This window comes from Poeciliopsis prolifica, unplaced genomic scaffold (genome assembly GCF_027474105.1).
Source record: "Poeciliopsis prolifica strain line A6 unplaced genomic scaffold, Auburn_PproV2 SCAFFOLD010, whole genome shotgun sequence".
In the NCBI taxonomy this organism is placed as follows: Eukaryota; Metazoa; Chordata; class Actinopteri; order Cyprinodontiformes; family Poeciliidae; genus Poeciliopsis; species Poeciliopsis prolifica.
In genome coordinates, this window is record NW_026562385.1 from 8,508,916 (window position 1) to 8,526,755 (window position 17,840).

The 17,840-nt window shown below is 38.3% G+C and overlaps 2 protein-coding genes across 4 annotated transcripts in view; one reads left to right on the plus strand and one right to left on the minus strand.

The window, feature by feature from the left end:
• The window catches only part of LOC129363100 (protein shisa-8), a 281,634-nt gene that overhangs the window by 165,236 nt on the left and 98,558 nt on the right, over nt 1-17,840 (minus strand). The gene's annotated exons all lie outside the window — the stretch shown is intronic.
• On the plus strand, nt 901-16,979 carry desi1a (desumoylating isopeptidase 1a). Of its 3 annotated transcripts, XR_008606298.1 has the most exons (8): nt 901-1,093; nt 1,346-1,367; nt 1,519-1,588; nt 2,647-2,756; nt 2,863-2,985; nt 3,954-4,087; nt 16,629-16,720; nt 16,832-16,979. XR_008606298.1 is itself a non-coding variant. In XM_055034969.1 (7 exons), the coding sequence occupies exons 1-6, from the start codon at nt 1,003-1,005 to the stop codon at nt 4,042-4,044; spliced, it is 507 nt and encodes a 168-aa protein (XP_054890944.1). In that variant the 5' UTR covers nt 901-1,002; the 3' UTR covers nt 4,045-4,087; nt 5,427-6,924. The 3 variants fall into 3 exon arrangements, 2 of the variants coding, with proteins under 2 accessions (XP_054890944.1, XP_054890943.1); XM_055034969.1 differs by lacking the exons at nt 16,629-16,720; nt 16,832-16,979 and adding an exon at nt 5,427-6,924; XM_055034968.1 differs by lacking the exons at nt 16,629-16,720; nt 16,832-16,979 and having other exon boundaries at nt 3,954-6,924.

Genomic DNA, 17,840 nt, shown 5'->3' on the forward strand with positions numbered 1-17,840 from the left:
AAAATAGACAGGTAAGGAAAGTACAGAATTAGTTAGAGAATCAATCAATCAATCAATCAATCAATCAATCAAATTTTATTTGTATGGCACATTTCAGCAGCAAGGCATTTCAAAGTGCTTTACATCATAAACACAAAAACACAAAGTCATGCATCATGGAATAAAAACTACCAGAAGTCCCATATCCCTCGAGGAGCTGCACAGATTCACAGCTCAAGTAAAACATAGTGGTGGCAGCGTCATGCTGTTAAATTTTCTTCAGCATGGAAACGGATCAGAGTTGATTGAAAACCGGAGCGGGGTTCACCTTCCACAGTCCATTATCCTTTTTCTTCTACTAACAAAAAATAAAAAATAAAAAATCATGCAACCCTTTGTGATGATCTATCACCTAACATCCCAGTGAAAATGAAACAACAGCGTAGTGTTTTAGAAAACAAAACAATCTTTAAAATGGGAATGCTTCTTTCACAAAAATATTAGTTTTCTATCTAAATTGAGATTTTCTATCCTTTTTAAGCAGTGATTTAATTAAAATAACTTAGATAAAAGTTATTTTATTTAAAATAAAATAATTTTAGATACAATTATTTTTATATTTTATCTCGTCTGTCAGCTGAGAATATTTATTTATTTATTTTATTACTATTATTTTTTTTTTGTACTTTACTATCATATGACAATCTTTGAGCCCTAATCGTGACGTTAGGCTAAAAATAGCGTGAAGTCACAAAAACACTGTTAAAGTCAAACAGAAAAATGTGCCATTGACCTTCAACGTAAAACCACGTGTTCTTTTAAAAACCAATCTCGATGTATCGTCTCCCCTTTTTCTGTAATGGTTGGTTTTATTTTGACAGTAACAAAAGCGGAAGTCTGCAGACGTAATGACGTCACCATTCTCTTAACGGCTCTCGTCATCTGTACCGTTTTAGGGTCTGCAGAACAGCTAACTGAGATAAAAAACAACAACAGACAAACAGATAATTTAGAGCTGAAGTAATGGATAAAAATATACCTCGGTACAATGTTCAGTTGTATATTTACGACCTGTCAAGAGGAATGGCTCGCAGCCTTAGTCCTATCATGTTAGGTAAGTTGGTATTAAATAATTATAATAAAAAATAGCGGACGGGGAACGGCCGAAAGGGTACAATATGTGAATAATTTAACTTTACAGGTCAAATTATTATTTTCCCAGCTCATTAGAAATCCTGACTGTTCGTAGCTGCATATTATATTATGGGAACAGGGATGTCATTGGTTTAACAGGGCTCTTCAGAACCAGTTCGAATGGGTCTGCTGTCTTCTGCCGTCACTGATCATCATCTCCTTGTTGTTGCAGGCAAACAGCTGGATGGGATATGGTGAGTCTGACTTCCTGAACCGTAGAAACACTGTATGCTCTGAAACATAGCTGCAACCCGCAGGGCAGTAATTTCAAGAGGTTTGCAAAGTCTGCATAGATTGCTACAGCGTTTCCTGTAACTTGGATTTACTTTGGCTTATTTCTTGCAGGCACACAGCTATAGTGGCATATGGTGATGAGTTCTTCTTTGGAGGGGAGGGCATCTCCAGCTGTTCGCCGGTAAGATAGATTTGCAGCTTCAGAGACTTTTTACCCTCCCTTTTAGTCACCCTGCTCACTGTGGCAAGATAAACCCCGAGCCCTTTCTGTTCACAACTTGGCTTATCGTGAACTTTCAACTTACTGCTCTCACTATAGATACAGACACATCTGCCTTACCAAAATGGCATGTTCTCTTGTCTTTCTTATTTTAAAGAATAGCTAAGAGAAATGTCATTCGTTGAAGAAATAATTGAAGATAGAAGATGGCTTACTTTCGGCCAACCCTTTGTAATTAAGACTTAGAAATGCAACGGCTTATGTTTAAATGCACATTTTAAGCTTGAACATCAAAATTTTAAATGTAACTTAGCATAACTGTGGCTGTTTTGAAACAAATGCCCTGACTTTTTGCTTGTATTGTTTTTGTTTTTCTTGCCGTCACAATGAGATTCATTTTAAATAACTTTTTTCTCTTGGTTTTTTCACTCAATTAATGTGTTTTTCTTCAGAGAAAATTTGCAAATCCTCTGCTTTTTATATTAATGGGGGGGAAAAGCTACTTTTTGACAGCTTTTAAAAAAATATTGCACAAAAAAATCTAATTAATCAGAATACTTTTTTGTGCTTTTTAAAAAATAAAAAAATAAAATTACCATGCAGAGTCTAAATGCCACCAATAAAACCCAACTTTCATAAATATAACATCGAAAACATGATTGAAGCTGATAATGACATTAGTTATTAAAAAAAGAAAATGTAGACGCATAAAATTCAACTGCAACATTCAAAAGAACGCAGAAAGACGAGACCCATAGGGGGCAAAGGGAAATTAACGAGAGAAATTAAAAATCCTGTTCACGTATGACATTAACGCTTTACAGATGTTTATGTTTTTTCTGGGTTTGGTAAGTGTCACCTTTGCCGCTGCAGCTAATTATTGATGCATTTACACATACAACAAAGTAGTTTTTTGTTTTGCCCTGAGAAAAAGAAATGAAATAAAAAATAAATGAGCGGAGTGTTGTTCCCGTGGTATTTCAGTTCTAAAACACTTGTCTCTGTGTGTTTTATGTCAGGGCGGGACGATGCTGGGGCCTCCAGACACGGTGGTGGAGCTGGGCGAGACCGAAGTGACAGAGGAGATCTTTATGGACTACCTCTCCTCTCTCGGAGAAACGACATACAGGTCTTGGGGGCGTCTGTCCTCCTTTGCGTCGAAGCTATTTTTGGCTCAGCCGTGACTTCAGCATCGAGATGATAAATCTCAAACCTTTTCTTGTTTGTTTGTTCAGAGGCGACAGGTATCGTCTGTTTGAGCACAACTGCAACACGTTCACCAACGAGGTGGCCCAGTTCCTGACAGGCAAGACTATCCCGTCGTACATCACAGACCTGCCGTCAGAGGTCCTTTCCACGTGAGTGACCGGCTCCCAAAGAAGCGAGTCTCAGGCGCGATGGCGATTTCAGTAAAACTGAAGCAAACAGTTCTGAGTTATGATAAACAGACCTGATTTGTTCTCCTGGAATGACATGGCGGTGTGAGGGAAGTTTTGCTGCCGTCAATAGTTAAACATGTGACACAGTTTTGGTCCAGTCACAAGGTCAGTCACAGCTGAGACACAGGATTTACCGTAGATTCAGTGTGATCTGCTTCTAGCTACAGACAGGACCCAAAGCTTCTCTTACAGGGTTAAAAAAGCCAATTTTGTGTAACTATTTATATGTAACACACTATTTTACACATATTGTATATTGTTACCTTCCTGAAAAAAAAGCTTGTGCAATTTTTTGCCAAATGTTTTATTAATTTTGCCCAAAACATCTTTTGGAAAAAATGAAGGGGTGATTTTTTTTATTTTTTTTTATTTGTTGTTGCCAAAGTCACTTTTGGCAAAAATGACTTGGGCCATTATTTTAGGAAAGTTACAATATGTAAAATAAGTACAAGAGAGTATTAGTTCATCTGCAACTTGTTTAAATCTAAGATTTGTTTTAATTCACTTTAAATTCTAGAACAGGAGCAATTGGTATTCTTGTTTAACAACAGGCAGCAATCAAACCAGGCGAACAAACATAATTCAGATCATCTGAGTATTGAGAGTTTATTCTAAAACATTTATAAAACCAACTAACCCAAGTTACGAATTGGAATCCAAACAATTTCTATTTGTTTATTTTTCTCGACTTTTCGTCACTTAAAATCAGTATACAGAGAGTCTGCATTTCCTAAAATTTACTTCAACTTAATCACAAGACATTTAAATGGGTCCCAGTGTGATTAACCATGAATTATAAAGTTTAATTTCTGTGACATTGTTACAGAAAATGATTTTTATTATTATTATTATTTCAAATAAAATCTCTTTTTTTGTCCCATCTCCAGACCGTTCGGCCAAATCCTTCGACCAATCCTCGACTCCATTCACATCGCCCCGCCCGGAGGCAACGTCATCAACGGCGGAAGAAACATCTAACCGCTCGATGGAGCTGCCCGCCGTTCTGCCCACCGTTCTGCAGGTCTCTGTCAGTGTTGCTGATCTCTTTTAATTCTTTGTTTCCTGTCTTTGTTTCTCATCCTTTCTGCATAATAAATGACCAGCGACTTCAGAGGGGAATATTTTTCCACATCCGAGATTTTACAGCACACCAGTGATTTGACAGTAGAGGCAACGCATCTCGTTTCTGGTCTTTGTGCGATTTGTGAAATTGAAACAAAAAAGAAAAACACAGCATTTAATCAATACAATTCAATTTTCACGTCAAACCGGCTTGGTTTGGATAACCTTTTTTTTTTCCCCCTCAATAGATACAATTTTCATTTGGAAACTATTTTATTAAATTCACCTAAGTTATCATTGTCTGATATAAAAATGAGAATGTACATTTAATCAGCTAATGTAGTAAACAGTTTCTGATATTTACTCTCAGTATAAAATGAAGAATAACTTTATCCTTGTAATTGATAAATTAATCGAAATCCCTGAAAGTTTTACTCTGAAACAAATTTCCCATTGAAAATTAAGTGTTACACTTGACTACGTTGCTCATCGCTGGAGTTTATTCTTTAAATGTATTTATAATATTTGGTAAACTCATTATGACTTTAAGTCAGTCACATTTCTATATTTGCACCTTGTTCATGTTTGTTAGCCTTTAGTTTATGTCCAATCAACATTTTTTGTATGAGTCTGTAATCTCTTGATTTATATTTTCATTTTGTTGACACACAACAGGGTGTGAGGAATAATAATATCAGCTGACTTAAACATTTTCCTCTGTATAAATGACTCCATATTTTTTCCATTGTTTTTTTTGTGTTCAGTACATTATATGAAGAGTTTTCTTTAAAATATCATCCTGCTCTCTCCACAATAACCTGCTTGAGTCCTTTAACAGCCACCAGAGTGTGTTTGAACTCCAGCACACCTCTGTGCCTTCACCCCCCTCTGCCTAACTACAGTCTAGACTCTCAGACTCCATAAAGCTGTTTAAAGTTGATCTAGTAATTGCATAACAAATAGGATATGATGATATGAATTATACATCTAGTGCACAAGCAACACCCTCTACAATCTTGTTGTATAGCACACGGGATGTACGACACTGCGCCTGTACACACACTTATTGCTACCCTGGGTAAAGTGACAGGAAGTAAATTAATCTTTTATTGAAGCAAAAATATTCTCAAACTCAAAAGAATTTGAGAGATCGATTGGGAATTGGGAGTGTTTTTAGCAAAAACCCATCAGCCACTCGTGACCCCTATGTTTGAAGAACCCTTTTTGGGTAATTGGTCAGAGTTCCATCCCATATTCTATTTGCTCATCACCCCACAATTTTGTTTTTTATTTTATAGGATTTACGTCTCCGGGCTGGGATGGCCTTGGGGGGAAAGATGATTTTGTTTCCCATCAGCCCTTTCTGTGGCCAAATTCTCCTCATCATTATTCTGCACAACTACCCAATGTCAGCTCAATTTCAGTTTTCTGCCGATGAAACTCACCAGATGTTCAACTCAAATCTTCTGATATTTCAGGTAGTCCAATAGTCTGACCCATCGCTCAAAATATTCATCCACCAGGAGTTTTTGTCTTTATCATTTAGTTATTCATTAATCACAATCCCATCTGGACCGAAGACGCAACTCTTGATAAATTCCCCAAAGCGCCGTGCAAAATCCACATCTTTACGTGGAAAGGTAGGAAGCTCTTTTCCTGGGATGCCTCCAAGGCAACTGATTGGCATGTAGATCACGACTTTTGGTTGCTAACAGCTTTGGTGGCGACAGCTTTCTTTCAACTCCCTTACCACATTTCTCTCTGTGAGCCATGGCAAGTCTTCTTCCTGTTGTTTTCACCTTTTAAATTATTGCTTTAGCAGAGAATACCTAAACTCTGTTATTTACAAACTTTTCAAGATCTTCCTTTCTTGAACCTGCTCTCTTGCCTTTCCCATTTTGAAGAGAATTTGGCCTTTGTCATGTCACGTTTTCATCACAAGGCAAACAGGATGTTGTACTAATTGAAGTTTCTGATCTACAAATAGCTGAGGGAAATTTCTAAATGTTCTCCACTGAATAAATACTAAAATTAAAGGGCACATTTCCAGTGTAAAACTGCTGCAATAAGAGATTAATTTGTTTCAAGACTTTTTCAATATCCTTTGAAGGGGAGCCAATTAGTGCGGGAGGGGCATCGTACACATCATTAGACGGCAGGCTTCCGGGTCTTTTTCGAACCTTTTTGTGCATGAACACAAACAACAAGCACAGTATCGAGAAGCAAGAATCTCCGGGGGTCTAAACTAGCATTAAGCTTCATGTTCTTGTGCAATAAACAAACCTTCCACTTTCACTGTCCCAGCAGCCGCTGGGGTCGGCCATTCTAGTCTTGCTCTCCTGCATCAGGACGCAAATGCTCCAGGAGAACTTGAGAGTTCCCCACCTTCTCTCCAGCTTACTGACACCCCAACCCGACCGCTGAAATGTATCACTGAACAAGTCGCCCTTTATCCCGCCGGTGTACGTTGTTGCTTGCTGCTAGCCGTCCTGTGAAATTGCAGATTGCACCAGATATTTATAGGTATTGTTTACCAATTTATTTAAGAAAAAACAGTGTTATATATTTCTGCACATTGTATTGTTTGTGTAATGTGGTTTTGGTTTTCCTTGGTATTTCTTTGTAAATCTATGTTAAGGGTGTTGAAACTCCTGATGTGGTGTTTCTTGTCAAATGCAGCAATTCTCAGTAGGTTTTAAACGCCGATTCACAAGTACATTGATAAATTAATATAATACATTCAAATGAAAGAATGCATATTTTCTTTGTGTGTATACTAATAAACATTTTACATCACTGGAGAAAATCTAGCCTGTTTTTTTTTTTGCCAGATTTTTAATGTAGCCACAACTTTCCACTCACTTGAGTGGAAAGTCTAAGTTTATAGCACAGCATATCAATACGATTTAAGACATAACTTTAACTAGGCCTCTCCAAATTCTTGGTTTTGTTTGTTTCTTTGTGTTACAAATAGTTTTGAACGTTTGTAGCCTGGTAGATCTCGAATGTCTTCAAATCAAAAACATTGTGTTTGTTTAGTCTACTTCATGTTTTCATGCACGAGGAGGTACATGAACACACAGACAAATGTTGAGATTATTTCACATAAGCTGTTGGAAAATGAAAAAGACTTTACAGCCCACCTGTGTTGTTAGTTGCCAATATTTTATCTGTCCACCAGGTGGCAGGGTTCACCTTCTGTTCAGTTAATAACTCCAAGCTGCTGCAAGGTGTCCTACAGAATACAAACTGGGAAAAAAAAATCCTGACAGTTAGAGGTTAAACAGACAATCTTAAGAGATATATTACCAATGAATCTCTTTTTCACAAAACGCTTTATTTCACTCGGGGGAATTCAGAGAAGCGTAGCCTCGTCTTTCTATTGTCTGTCGAACCTGCTGTGGTGCGGAGAAGTAGCAAATAGTGGAGCCTGATGCTGAAAAGCAAGGAGCTGCACACAGGAGAGTTTCTTCTGTAGCTCAGAGACTGGCACTGCTTGTGGACCTGAGGAGAGATTTAATGAAGCTGGATGTTTCCTGCATTGGTTCAGGTGTCACTCCTATAGAGATGACTCCACTTCATCTCCTTCAAAGACAAAAACATAAAACAAAGGGACTGTTTCAATTTATTCCATTTATTGAGCACTGGTTCACAATTAATTTAATTTTCTAGGACTTAATGCTGTGGCATGTATATTTGATCAAAATATGTATCTTACCTATTTGTTAACGATATCACTGTGGCGTACAAGGCAGAGAATCTGCAAAAAAAAAATGGGGCTCTTCTGCCAGAGCTCTCAGCACTAACTGCAGAAATGCACCACTTTGTCAGAAACAACCAATCAGAGCCAGGAGGAGGGTCGATCCTGCTGTCAATCATGCTTGTGTGCACTGCTCACAGCCTCCCACTTGCTCTCTGCTGCGCTCCAACTTGTCAGCAGAGCCTGTCATAAATGCTGAGGCTAGTTAGCAAAGCCACAGATGACGGTGGATATAAGATTATGAGTTATTGCTCCACCATTAGCATATTTAGCGGCGCATAATGTAACCCACATAAAGTGGGGATGCCCCTTTAAGAAACAGCGGTTAAGGAAGCTAGGTGATCTACCTGGCCAATAGGAAGTTTAGTTTCTAGTGCATATCAACCAATCAGAATGCCGACTACCGCTGTAGGTCCCTCCCTTCTTTCCGGTGTCTGCAGCATTGTTGATGCGCGCAGGAGAGACCCGATATGATGAGACAGCTGAGCTGTGCAGCGTGAGAGTCTGTTGAGACGGTTATAGTGTTATATACGAACTTTAAACGAACCCTTTTTGTAAATAGAGTTACTGTTTTAAGATGGAAATAGTTCTAGTGAGTAAAGACTGAACTTCAGTTTTCTGCCTCGTTAGCTCTTTCTGGCATTTGGTTTACTGGAAGTTCATCTTGTTCTCCGTTCAGCTGAAGGTAAAGCCCAAACTATAACATATTCATACTTTATTAAGTTCATATTATTGAGGTCAAAACATGGAAAATATGCCCTGTTACACTATCTAATGCCCCATGTATCTGGACTGAGAGTCACCATGCTGTCCCAAACGTCTCGCATTGACATCAGTTAGCATATTCTGTGCCTTTCATTTGGGTTTTTGTTCTGTTTATCACATTGTCGTTGAATAATAGCCTTAATTTGAGCTATTTAATTATTCAAATGTCACCTTTTGCTGAATTTGGGTAAACTCTGGACCTAAAACATCTGTGAGAGAGACAACGGACATTTTATATTGTAATTCTCAATTCTGCCACAAGGTAGAGCTGTTTCCCCCATGGGGAGAAAAAGTCATAAAAAGCTGAATATTATAAAAAGTATGAAGGTCACGAATACCAAGAGATATAGCCGTCATTAGGAGAGCAAGCTGAATAATATAAAAGTTGAATGGTGAAAATAGCGCAAAGTATGCGGGAGAAGAAGTGCAGCAAAATTTACGGAGCAAGCAGAAAAGTGGAACTCAATACAAAAAAATTGGTAAGGAGGTAAAGTGGAATGGTTCCCTGGTCCCCCCTGTTCCAGCAAAGCTACGCAGGTCACTTCCAGTTCAGACTTGTGGGAATAATGTATTTAGTGTCCACAAATTCTCTTTTTTCCAGAGCTCATGCTCACTGTGTGCTATTATTACCCTTAATAACAGTTGCCATGCTGCTGACAATGTCATCAGCATGACTTCAAATCATGTCTGTGTCAGGAAGCCCTTCTGAGGATGACTTTGTGATGTTATAGAGTCCATAATATCACTGATCAGTTAATTCTCCAGTTAGTTAACACAAGATTCATTTGGATGTTTTAGCTCAACACAGTAAAGATGACAAAGGAAAGATCACAGAGTGAAGTTTACGTAAAACCTAAGGTCTCTTTTTGGAGGAAATTTAAAAAGATTTGCTACAACAAAGTACATCCAGGACAAATTAGCAAAAGATAAATCTTCTTATTGAACTTATGTGGAAAGTGACAGAGTAAGCCACTGATGGACCAACTGTGCATTTTGTGAAGGACAATTTTTTTGATGAACACCGGAACGTTTGGCTCCTAAACTCTGGGAAGAAGTAAAGGACATTGATTTTTTTTTTTTTTTTTTTTTGTCGAGATGGAAAGAAAACTCCCGAGACATCTTTCAACTTCTCTGTGAGAATGAGGACTTAGTTAGAGAATTGCTGTTTAAAATGATAACAAGAGATCAACCCAATAGTTACGTACAAGCTTACACAGTGTTTCAGAAGAACTCTGTCATGTCACAGAAAAATTAATCTTCTGAAAGACTATCTTCGAAAGGCATGAAAGAGCTTTCAACATGCTGTCTGTTGTGGATATGATTCAAACGTTCTGGCTCAGAAATCATCTAAGAGTGTACCAAACATTGTCTCTGAGTCGAGAACGGCCTCTGACTCGGAACTGCCTCAAAGTCCCTTTGAGTCGGGACTGGCCTCCGAGTTGGAACAGCCTCCAACTCCCTCTGAGTCGGGACTGGCCTCTGAGTCCCCCTGAGTCAGGACCAGCCTCCAGGTCGGGACAGCTTCCAAGTCCCTCTGAGTTGGGACTGTCCCAACTCGGAATTGTATTCCGAGTCGGGACCGGCCTCAGAGTCGAGACCTGCCTCCGAGTCGGGAAAGTTCTCCGAGTCCCTCTGAGTCAGGACTGGCCTCCAAGTTGAGACCTGCCTCTAAATTGGCTGTTGTTTGAGAGGAACCTCTCTTTTAACAGGAAGAACTCTTGAACAGAATCTGGTTCAGGATGGGTGGTGAGTGCAACAGTGTGTGAGTGGACACTGTTGTGACGAGCACCGGAAAGTTTGGCTCCCAAACTCTGGGAAGAAGTAAGGGACATTGATATTTTTTTTTTTTTTTTGTCGAGATGGAAAGAAAACACAGAACTACTGGGACAGGAGGAAATTCAATGGGCCACAAAGGGAAAGGCAGTACAGGTTTGCCAATGGATTCATACAGAAAAGATGAACAGTAAGCCTGCTTTTAATGCAAATACAAAACAAAGAGTATAACCTTAATTTGAGCAGGAATTGCTAATAATATATGCATGGAGAGTAGTAGGATAAAATAGTAAAGACAGGAAAAGCCACACTAACTATAGACTTCATCCCAGGTTAGTCTTACAACTAAACATCTGGCCCTTGGGAGCACCAGAAAACCTGCAGTCATAAAGCATAGTGCTTTGTAGAGAACAACTGACTTATTGATTATTCAGGACTTTAAGAGTAAAATGAATTATTTTAATATTATTATTATGAAGGGAAGATGCAATTGGAAAAGCGTGATTTCTCCTTTTGACTTTCCTCTTAATTTCCATTCTTCTATCCACTGAGGTAATTTTGTATTTATGTCATATAAGTGCGATTATTAAAATGGGTATTGAGTTTTAACAATTCTTATAGTTTATTATGACACTGGGTATCCCCTTTACATACACTATTATTAGTAGAACACAATAAACCTCTTCAGGGATTCCAAGGTAAAATTTTGCCTTTGAGCTTTTATTGCACCTGGCAGTAGTTTCACTTTTATAATTTCCCCAGAAACCGCACACCTGCAAACAAGCAGCAAAATAAGAAAGTGCCAAAACTGATTTTCTGATTTATGAGAAAAGAAGACCCATAAAACATAGTTACCATTTTCAGATGTAAACTCACAAAACTGATGCTTAGCAATGCTCCAAACTTATATCTGTAAATAAACTTCAGAAGATGGTTTGTTTTTCTGCCTGTGTGGATTTTGGTTTTTCATTGCCTCAAACCACATACATAATCAGGTGAAATAAACTTACATTCTGACAACAGGATTCAGATCTACCATTGCTACAAATAAATAATATGTAGCAATGATAGATCTACAATTACTGTGTTTAGATTTCGCACTAAGCATGCTTTAGAAAAGGTGGGTTTCCCATCATGGGAAAAAAAAACAAACAGATATGGAAAATTTGATCTATCCCAAAAAGAAGGAAAGAAAGAATGCATACAGGCCTATATTGCCTTTGCTCCATGTGACGAAGTTGATTTAATTCACCTGGTTGTAAAATCATGGTTGTCCTTGCAGGACTTGACAAACGTTGCCATTCTCTCCTAGTTCGAGAATACTGTCATGCCGGGTCAGAGCTGTTAGCATTGGACCTGTCTTTCCTGCTGTGAAGACGCATGCTTCAGTGACACGTAGCGGTCACTTCTTTGTTTCTTCAGCCTCTTGCAACTCTACAGTTCATTTCTAGTTTATTAGAATGATCTGGTTTGCATAGTTAAGAGCTCTCAACGCTATTGAAAAACGTCTGGCCCAAAACATTTTGCCCATGCCAAACACTGCGAGAAGGCATTCCTCTCAACAGCTCTGAGCCGCATCTTAAAAGCACAGAATTCAAAAATACTTTAGTCATCCCAAAGGGAAATTAAATCAGATACAGTGTACTGCTGCCTGGAGATACCTTTATCTGCACAGTAATAGATTTTTTGCATCCCGTCTTTCTGAGTTTAAACTATGTGTATAATGCAATGAAGGCCTCAGGAAGCACAGATTTCATTCTGTATTTCAGTGTAAAGTTCCAGCAAAGATCTTTGTTTTAGTATTTCTTCCACACCTCTGACATGCTCGGCATCACTCAGCAACTTTCTTCAAGTGAAACACTTTTTTTGGGGGGCAGAGCGACATATGGGAAAACAGAATTGCTGTTGGAGCCGAAGTGACTTTGAAAGGGACTGAAGCGGAAAAACCATGAAGCAAAAACACTGGTAAAATAAAAAAAAAAGACTACTGTTTTATTGCTGGTCTTTGCACCCAATTCATTAAATTTCTTAAGCTTTACTGGTGAGAAGGTAAAAGTAGCGTTAGCAAGATGATTGTTTTTGTCTTTTGACTTAGAAATAATAGTCATTGCAGCCAACCTTTGTGTGCTTAATCATATCATTATCTCTGAATTGCCAGTCACATTTGTCACATGTAACTAATGTGACTGGTTCATAAGTGTTCATTTTATGTACCAGTATATCTAGAGTCACCCCACATTATAAATTATTTTAAGTAGCAAGCTAATCCTTACTCAAGATTCAAAAATAAGTTTTGTTTCTGCTTGTATCACAGGAGTTTTAATGAACATTAGTTCATTAGATAAAGAAAAGAAAGAACATTCTTTTGAGGAAAAGACTTAGTGGAGCTCTCCTGAAAGGTTTATTCATAGAACAGCTTCCTTGTCATTTAGCATTTAAATGCCTAATTAGCAGATTAATGTACCGTTATTGAAGCTTGCCCCGTCATTTTAAGAAAGGAATAATTAACTTTGCGCAGGATTTGGGTCAAGTTCACTTTGAGGTGACAGTGGAAATATTAACTCTGAAATAAACCAGTCCAAATGGTTGGGAATTGCATAACCCTACTAAATTATCCAGAGCTAAACCAGATTTCTGGGCGTGCATTTTGTCAAGAGAGCGAGAAGCATATTTGTTCAAATATTACATAGAGGCACGCACACACACACACACACACACACACACACACACACACACACACACACACACACACACCCACACACACAGTAACAGCCTCTTTCTTGTGCTGTCACAATACTTGTCTCTACATCTAATTAGGTTCGGTCTCAGAGGACTCTGGCTAAATGTTCGAAGCTACGTCAGTAAGTGTGATGATTATTCTTGTCCAGTCATGCTTGCTCCGACATGGACTTATCTCTGCCGCGTCAGTTTGAATGAGTGTCAATTTGTTGCAGTCGGCTTTTTATCTCTTCTTTTCTCTCGACAGCTCATCTCCATTTGGATCTTTTGCCTTCCTATATAAATCTCCTTTTCCATTCAGCCTCTCTTGGCTTAGTCTTGCCAAGCATGCTTCTATTTTTTCCCCCCATTCATCTCTCTCCTGCTTCCCCCCCCCCCCGAATATCATACCATTCCTTTCCTCTGACTGATTTGCTCCCTTTTTTTTTCTCGGCATTCTTGATTGCCTTTGGTGGTTTTTTTTTTTAATATGAGCTGCAAGCTCTGATGCTTTTCAAACCTCAAATTTATTTTCACCTCCTCATTCGACTTTGCCTCGTTCTTTACCTCTGATCGTATTCAGATCGCACTTAACTACACAGAGTTTCTCCGGCAAAAATTCAAAAAATACAAAAAGCGTTTAAATAACACAAGATAATGTGACGTTGGATTAAGTCAAATTATCTAGTGTGTGAAAAATTAAAATTGGGAAATATTTTGCAATCGCAGGGTTGTTGGTTTGATTCCTTGAGGAGCTACCTACATGTGTGTGTAAGATGTCTTGATTAATCAGTATAAATAGAAAATTCAGCCCATTCACAGTTTAGTCAAAGAAATATGTCAGAATCAAATGGGTTAGGGTTTTAAGCAGTAGAATTGTGATTTTTTTTTTCTTTTCTGTTTGTCGCACAGCCCTATTTTTCCCCATCTTTGTTTAACTCTGCAAAAGAAAATGGAACGCATGTAAAAACGTCAGACCAAGAATTGCCAACAGATTTCAGTCTGTTTGGTTAAAGAATGTTACAATAAAATATTAAAAGAGCCAAATGTGTGAACAAAACAACAAAATGATGATTGAAAAAAGCCTGAAGCAGATGATCAAATGCGTAGATATGCGTGACATGCATCGTCCTTGTTCCTCTTGTTATGTGAACAAACACTGAACCTGTTTGGTTTTATATTCTATCTTGGTATCAGATTTGCATAAGTTATAATAACTTTTTATCCACATTTTCATTTTGCCTCAGTGTTTAGGAAAAGAAAACTAAATTACCCGGTTGTATTATTTATTCTGTTTTCATCCAGCCCTTTCATTAAGGACTTCTGCACGCCTTCCTGGCGCCTTTTCGTTTTTTTCTTATACATCCCAACTTGTCATCTGTCTCCACGGGTAACCAGCCAGGGACAAACCACCAGCTGTCCGGGTCAGCGGTACCTCTGCACCGCGCGTCTGAGTCGGGACAAGTGTCACGTCCTTGCATAAAACACACGGATGCATAAATACACGGAGACATGCGAACTGTCTTCAAGAACTTTTGCCGCATCACTCACTACTTGCACATGCACGGCCTGACCTTGGCTTACGCCATCTGGAGGAAGTGTGTGCGCTGGAGAAGACATGTATGTACCTGGAAATTTGCCTGGGTGGAGAAGCTCTTTGTGTGCCGGACTGGTGCAATGCTTGACCTCAGTTGGTCAATCAAAAGTTTATTTCAAAGGTGCAACTGTAGGGGTAAGCGACATGAAATTAAAGTTTTATCACAATATTTGACTGCACTTTCCAATGTGTTGGTATTTACTGATGCTTACAGTCAACAAACAGTAAGGAAAATACTGAAATGAATCTTGAGAATATGAGCATTTTTAGGGGTTTTTGAACATTAATTGAAATTCGCAAAGTACACAATAAATCAAAATCATTTAGGAAATGTATCACAATATCTAATGATAGAATACGATACAATAAATACCCACCCCCTAATGCAACACCGTATTTATTAATTTATTAAAGCGTGCTTAGAAACATCAACTAAACATCAACTAATTTTTTCCAACATAATCAGGATATTATGATTATTCCTAGCTACCTTCTATGTGCCTTCAACAAAAATATGACATCCCATTTGCAACACCTGTCTTTCTTTTTTTTTTTTTTTTTACTTTGCACCTTTCATAAAAACCACCATATTCCTTTATCAAGGGTTCTGGTAGCAGATCCTGTCACCGTGTCCTCTGTCTGACATGGATGCTGTTCAGTGGGTTTGAAGAGATCTCTTTGTGCGGATAAAAACTGTAAGAACAAATTTCCGACCTGGTAAAATGGTGTGACACGCCAAGCATTGAGCGCATGACGAGGAGTACACACAGGAGAGTTAGCTGCGAAGAGGCTCTGACAGTAGAAATTGTTCTGTTAAAAGATGATGTGCTCCTCCGGGAACAAGAGGCTAAAGTGAAAAAAAAATAAAGAAAACAAAATTCTGGAACAAAGAGAAAAGCTGTTACAACAAAGCTCTTCCCAGTTAGTAGTCACAGCAACGTAACATTATGCTATGACTTTGATTTTACCTACATAAATCAACTACATACTTTATTAAACTGAGTCGTCGTAAGGATATAATATGTTTGTGTTCAAAACTGGCACGAATTTCAGAAGGTCTGCATTTTGTACCAGAGTTTGAAATATGAATTAGCTAAAAAATTGCTCGCTTGCATTATTTTAGGTTTCGCTTAGCATTTTTAGCCAACACTGGAAATGACAGAATGGGTTTTCCTGTTTTAAATCTGTACCAGAAGCTTATCCATTTCAACTGTAGGCACACACGTCATAAGTCAAAACATACTAACACAGCCGGTCACACGTCCTCTTCTGCGAATTAAAAATAGTAGGAATGTGAGCCATAGCTCCTGCAGCACCTCCCATGTCACACAATCCATCCTGAGACTTTAAATAAAAGAAAAAAATGTTTGTGTTTCTTATAAACTTTGTTTGAATTCAGTGTCCTAAATGATGGAGACTCCACACCAACACAGACGCACACAAAATGTGACGGAGGGGTTTGTCCGCTTTCATAGACATGCAGTTGAGTTGTGGAAACTCCATTGATGACACAAAGGCACGATTTACCCCAGATGGCCAGAGTTAAAAAAAAAAAATGAGGCCAAGGTGAGACACTTGGGTGGGTCCTTGGCAGTTGCTGTTCACACACTCAAAGGATTAAAAGTGCGCTATCTGACTGTTCAGGCAAGCTGTGTTGTTTGACCTTTAGGAAAAGATTCCAACAGCGACTTTAGCTGTCAAGTTGAAAGGTTAAAAGAGTCTACGAAACAAAAATATTATCCATTGGAACGGTGGAGAAGAGAACGGGGGAAAAAGACGAATTTAATGGATCTGGAAATAATTTCAAATGATATGCTTAAAAATGTCACATTTAGAGATTTACAAACAGAGTACGAGTGGAAAAGTTATTGTGCCCTTTTTCGACAGGCTATAGTTACTGGAGACTGCTTCAAGGTGAACCCAAGGTCGTGTTTCTCCATCAGAACTGCAAATTCTCACAAGTCAAATGCGCTTAGGCGGTAAGACGCAGTATTCTTCCTTTGCATAAATCGAGGCAAATTTTGCTTTAAAGGTTTTAGAAATAGGTCATGTTTTTGTACAACTTGTTTTTTTTTTTTTTATATCGACAGTTTCTGTCCCTTCATTAAGAAGAGAAGCCATCTGCCGCAAGGCTGTTTTGTTCCGGCAATCCAGGGGAAGTTTCATACTTCATCAAGCAAATGTATTTTCTTACAATCTACTTCTAGTGTATGTTAAGTTATACGGAGTGACTCCAAGGTCAAAACACAAGCCATAAATTCGTGACTAATGTTATGATTATTTACTTCCAGATTACATAAACAAAAAACATTTATCACAAAACAAAAGAAACTATTAAGCAGTATTTAGGGGGATAAAATTGCTATGCGTGGCTATATAACTGATGATGAAAATATCTATTCTAAAAGAGAAACTAAAGACATTTAATGATGATTAAAGCACAAGTTTAGTATGGATTTCCACTCCAGCTTCTTACAAGGTTTTTAAAAAGCGTGCTTAGAAACATCAACTAAATCCAGATGGCGTGTGCTCTGACTACTGATGTCAAATCAGGCACTCAGATTTGGACCTGGACTATTCCACAGGGATCCTCTTATTCATTTATTCACCGCAACACACACACACTGACTGACACTTTACATAATTACTATAGATTTTAATGATGAAATCCAGGCTGCCCTAATCCTCTACACCAGTTTTCTGAAACTTTGTTTTACAGTTGACGACACATTTTGTAAAAATGACAACACGTTACCCCATTTAGGCTGTTTTGTTTACTCATTGTGGGAGCACACACAAAAAAGAAAAAGGCTTAAGAATCACTGTTTGACTAATACACTTTTAATTTATAAATTAAAAGTCTTTACAGTTCAATTATGAACTGGGTGACCAATAGAGAGTTGTAAACAATTAAGGGGTATTGGAACAACCCTTCACTATTTCACACAGTGAAAGAGATCCCAGATTGGCACTTTCCCATCCATAAATTCTGTTTTGGTCTTGCCCTACATCTTCTCTTTGACTCCTTTGGGGATTCAGGGTTTTTTTCTCCCGCGCAATAGTCAGGGCTGGCAAACTCAATTGGCTGCTTCTCCACGT

Excerpts from the sequence above, each read along its gene's own strand:
- desi1a (XM_055034968.1), top strand. The coding sequence starts at position 1,003 with ATGGATAAAAATATACCTCGGTACAATGTTCAGTTGTATATTTACGAC. Across the intron at positions 1,368-1,518 it reads AAACAGCTGGATGGGATATG|GCACACAGCTATAGTGGCAT; the intron begins GTGAGTCTGACT and ends TATTTCTTGCAG. Across the intron at positions 2,757-2,862 it reads CTCGGAGAAACGACATACAG|AGGCGACAGGTATCGTCTGT; the intron begins GTCTTGGGGGCG and ends TTGTTTGTTCAG.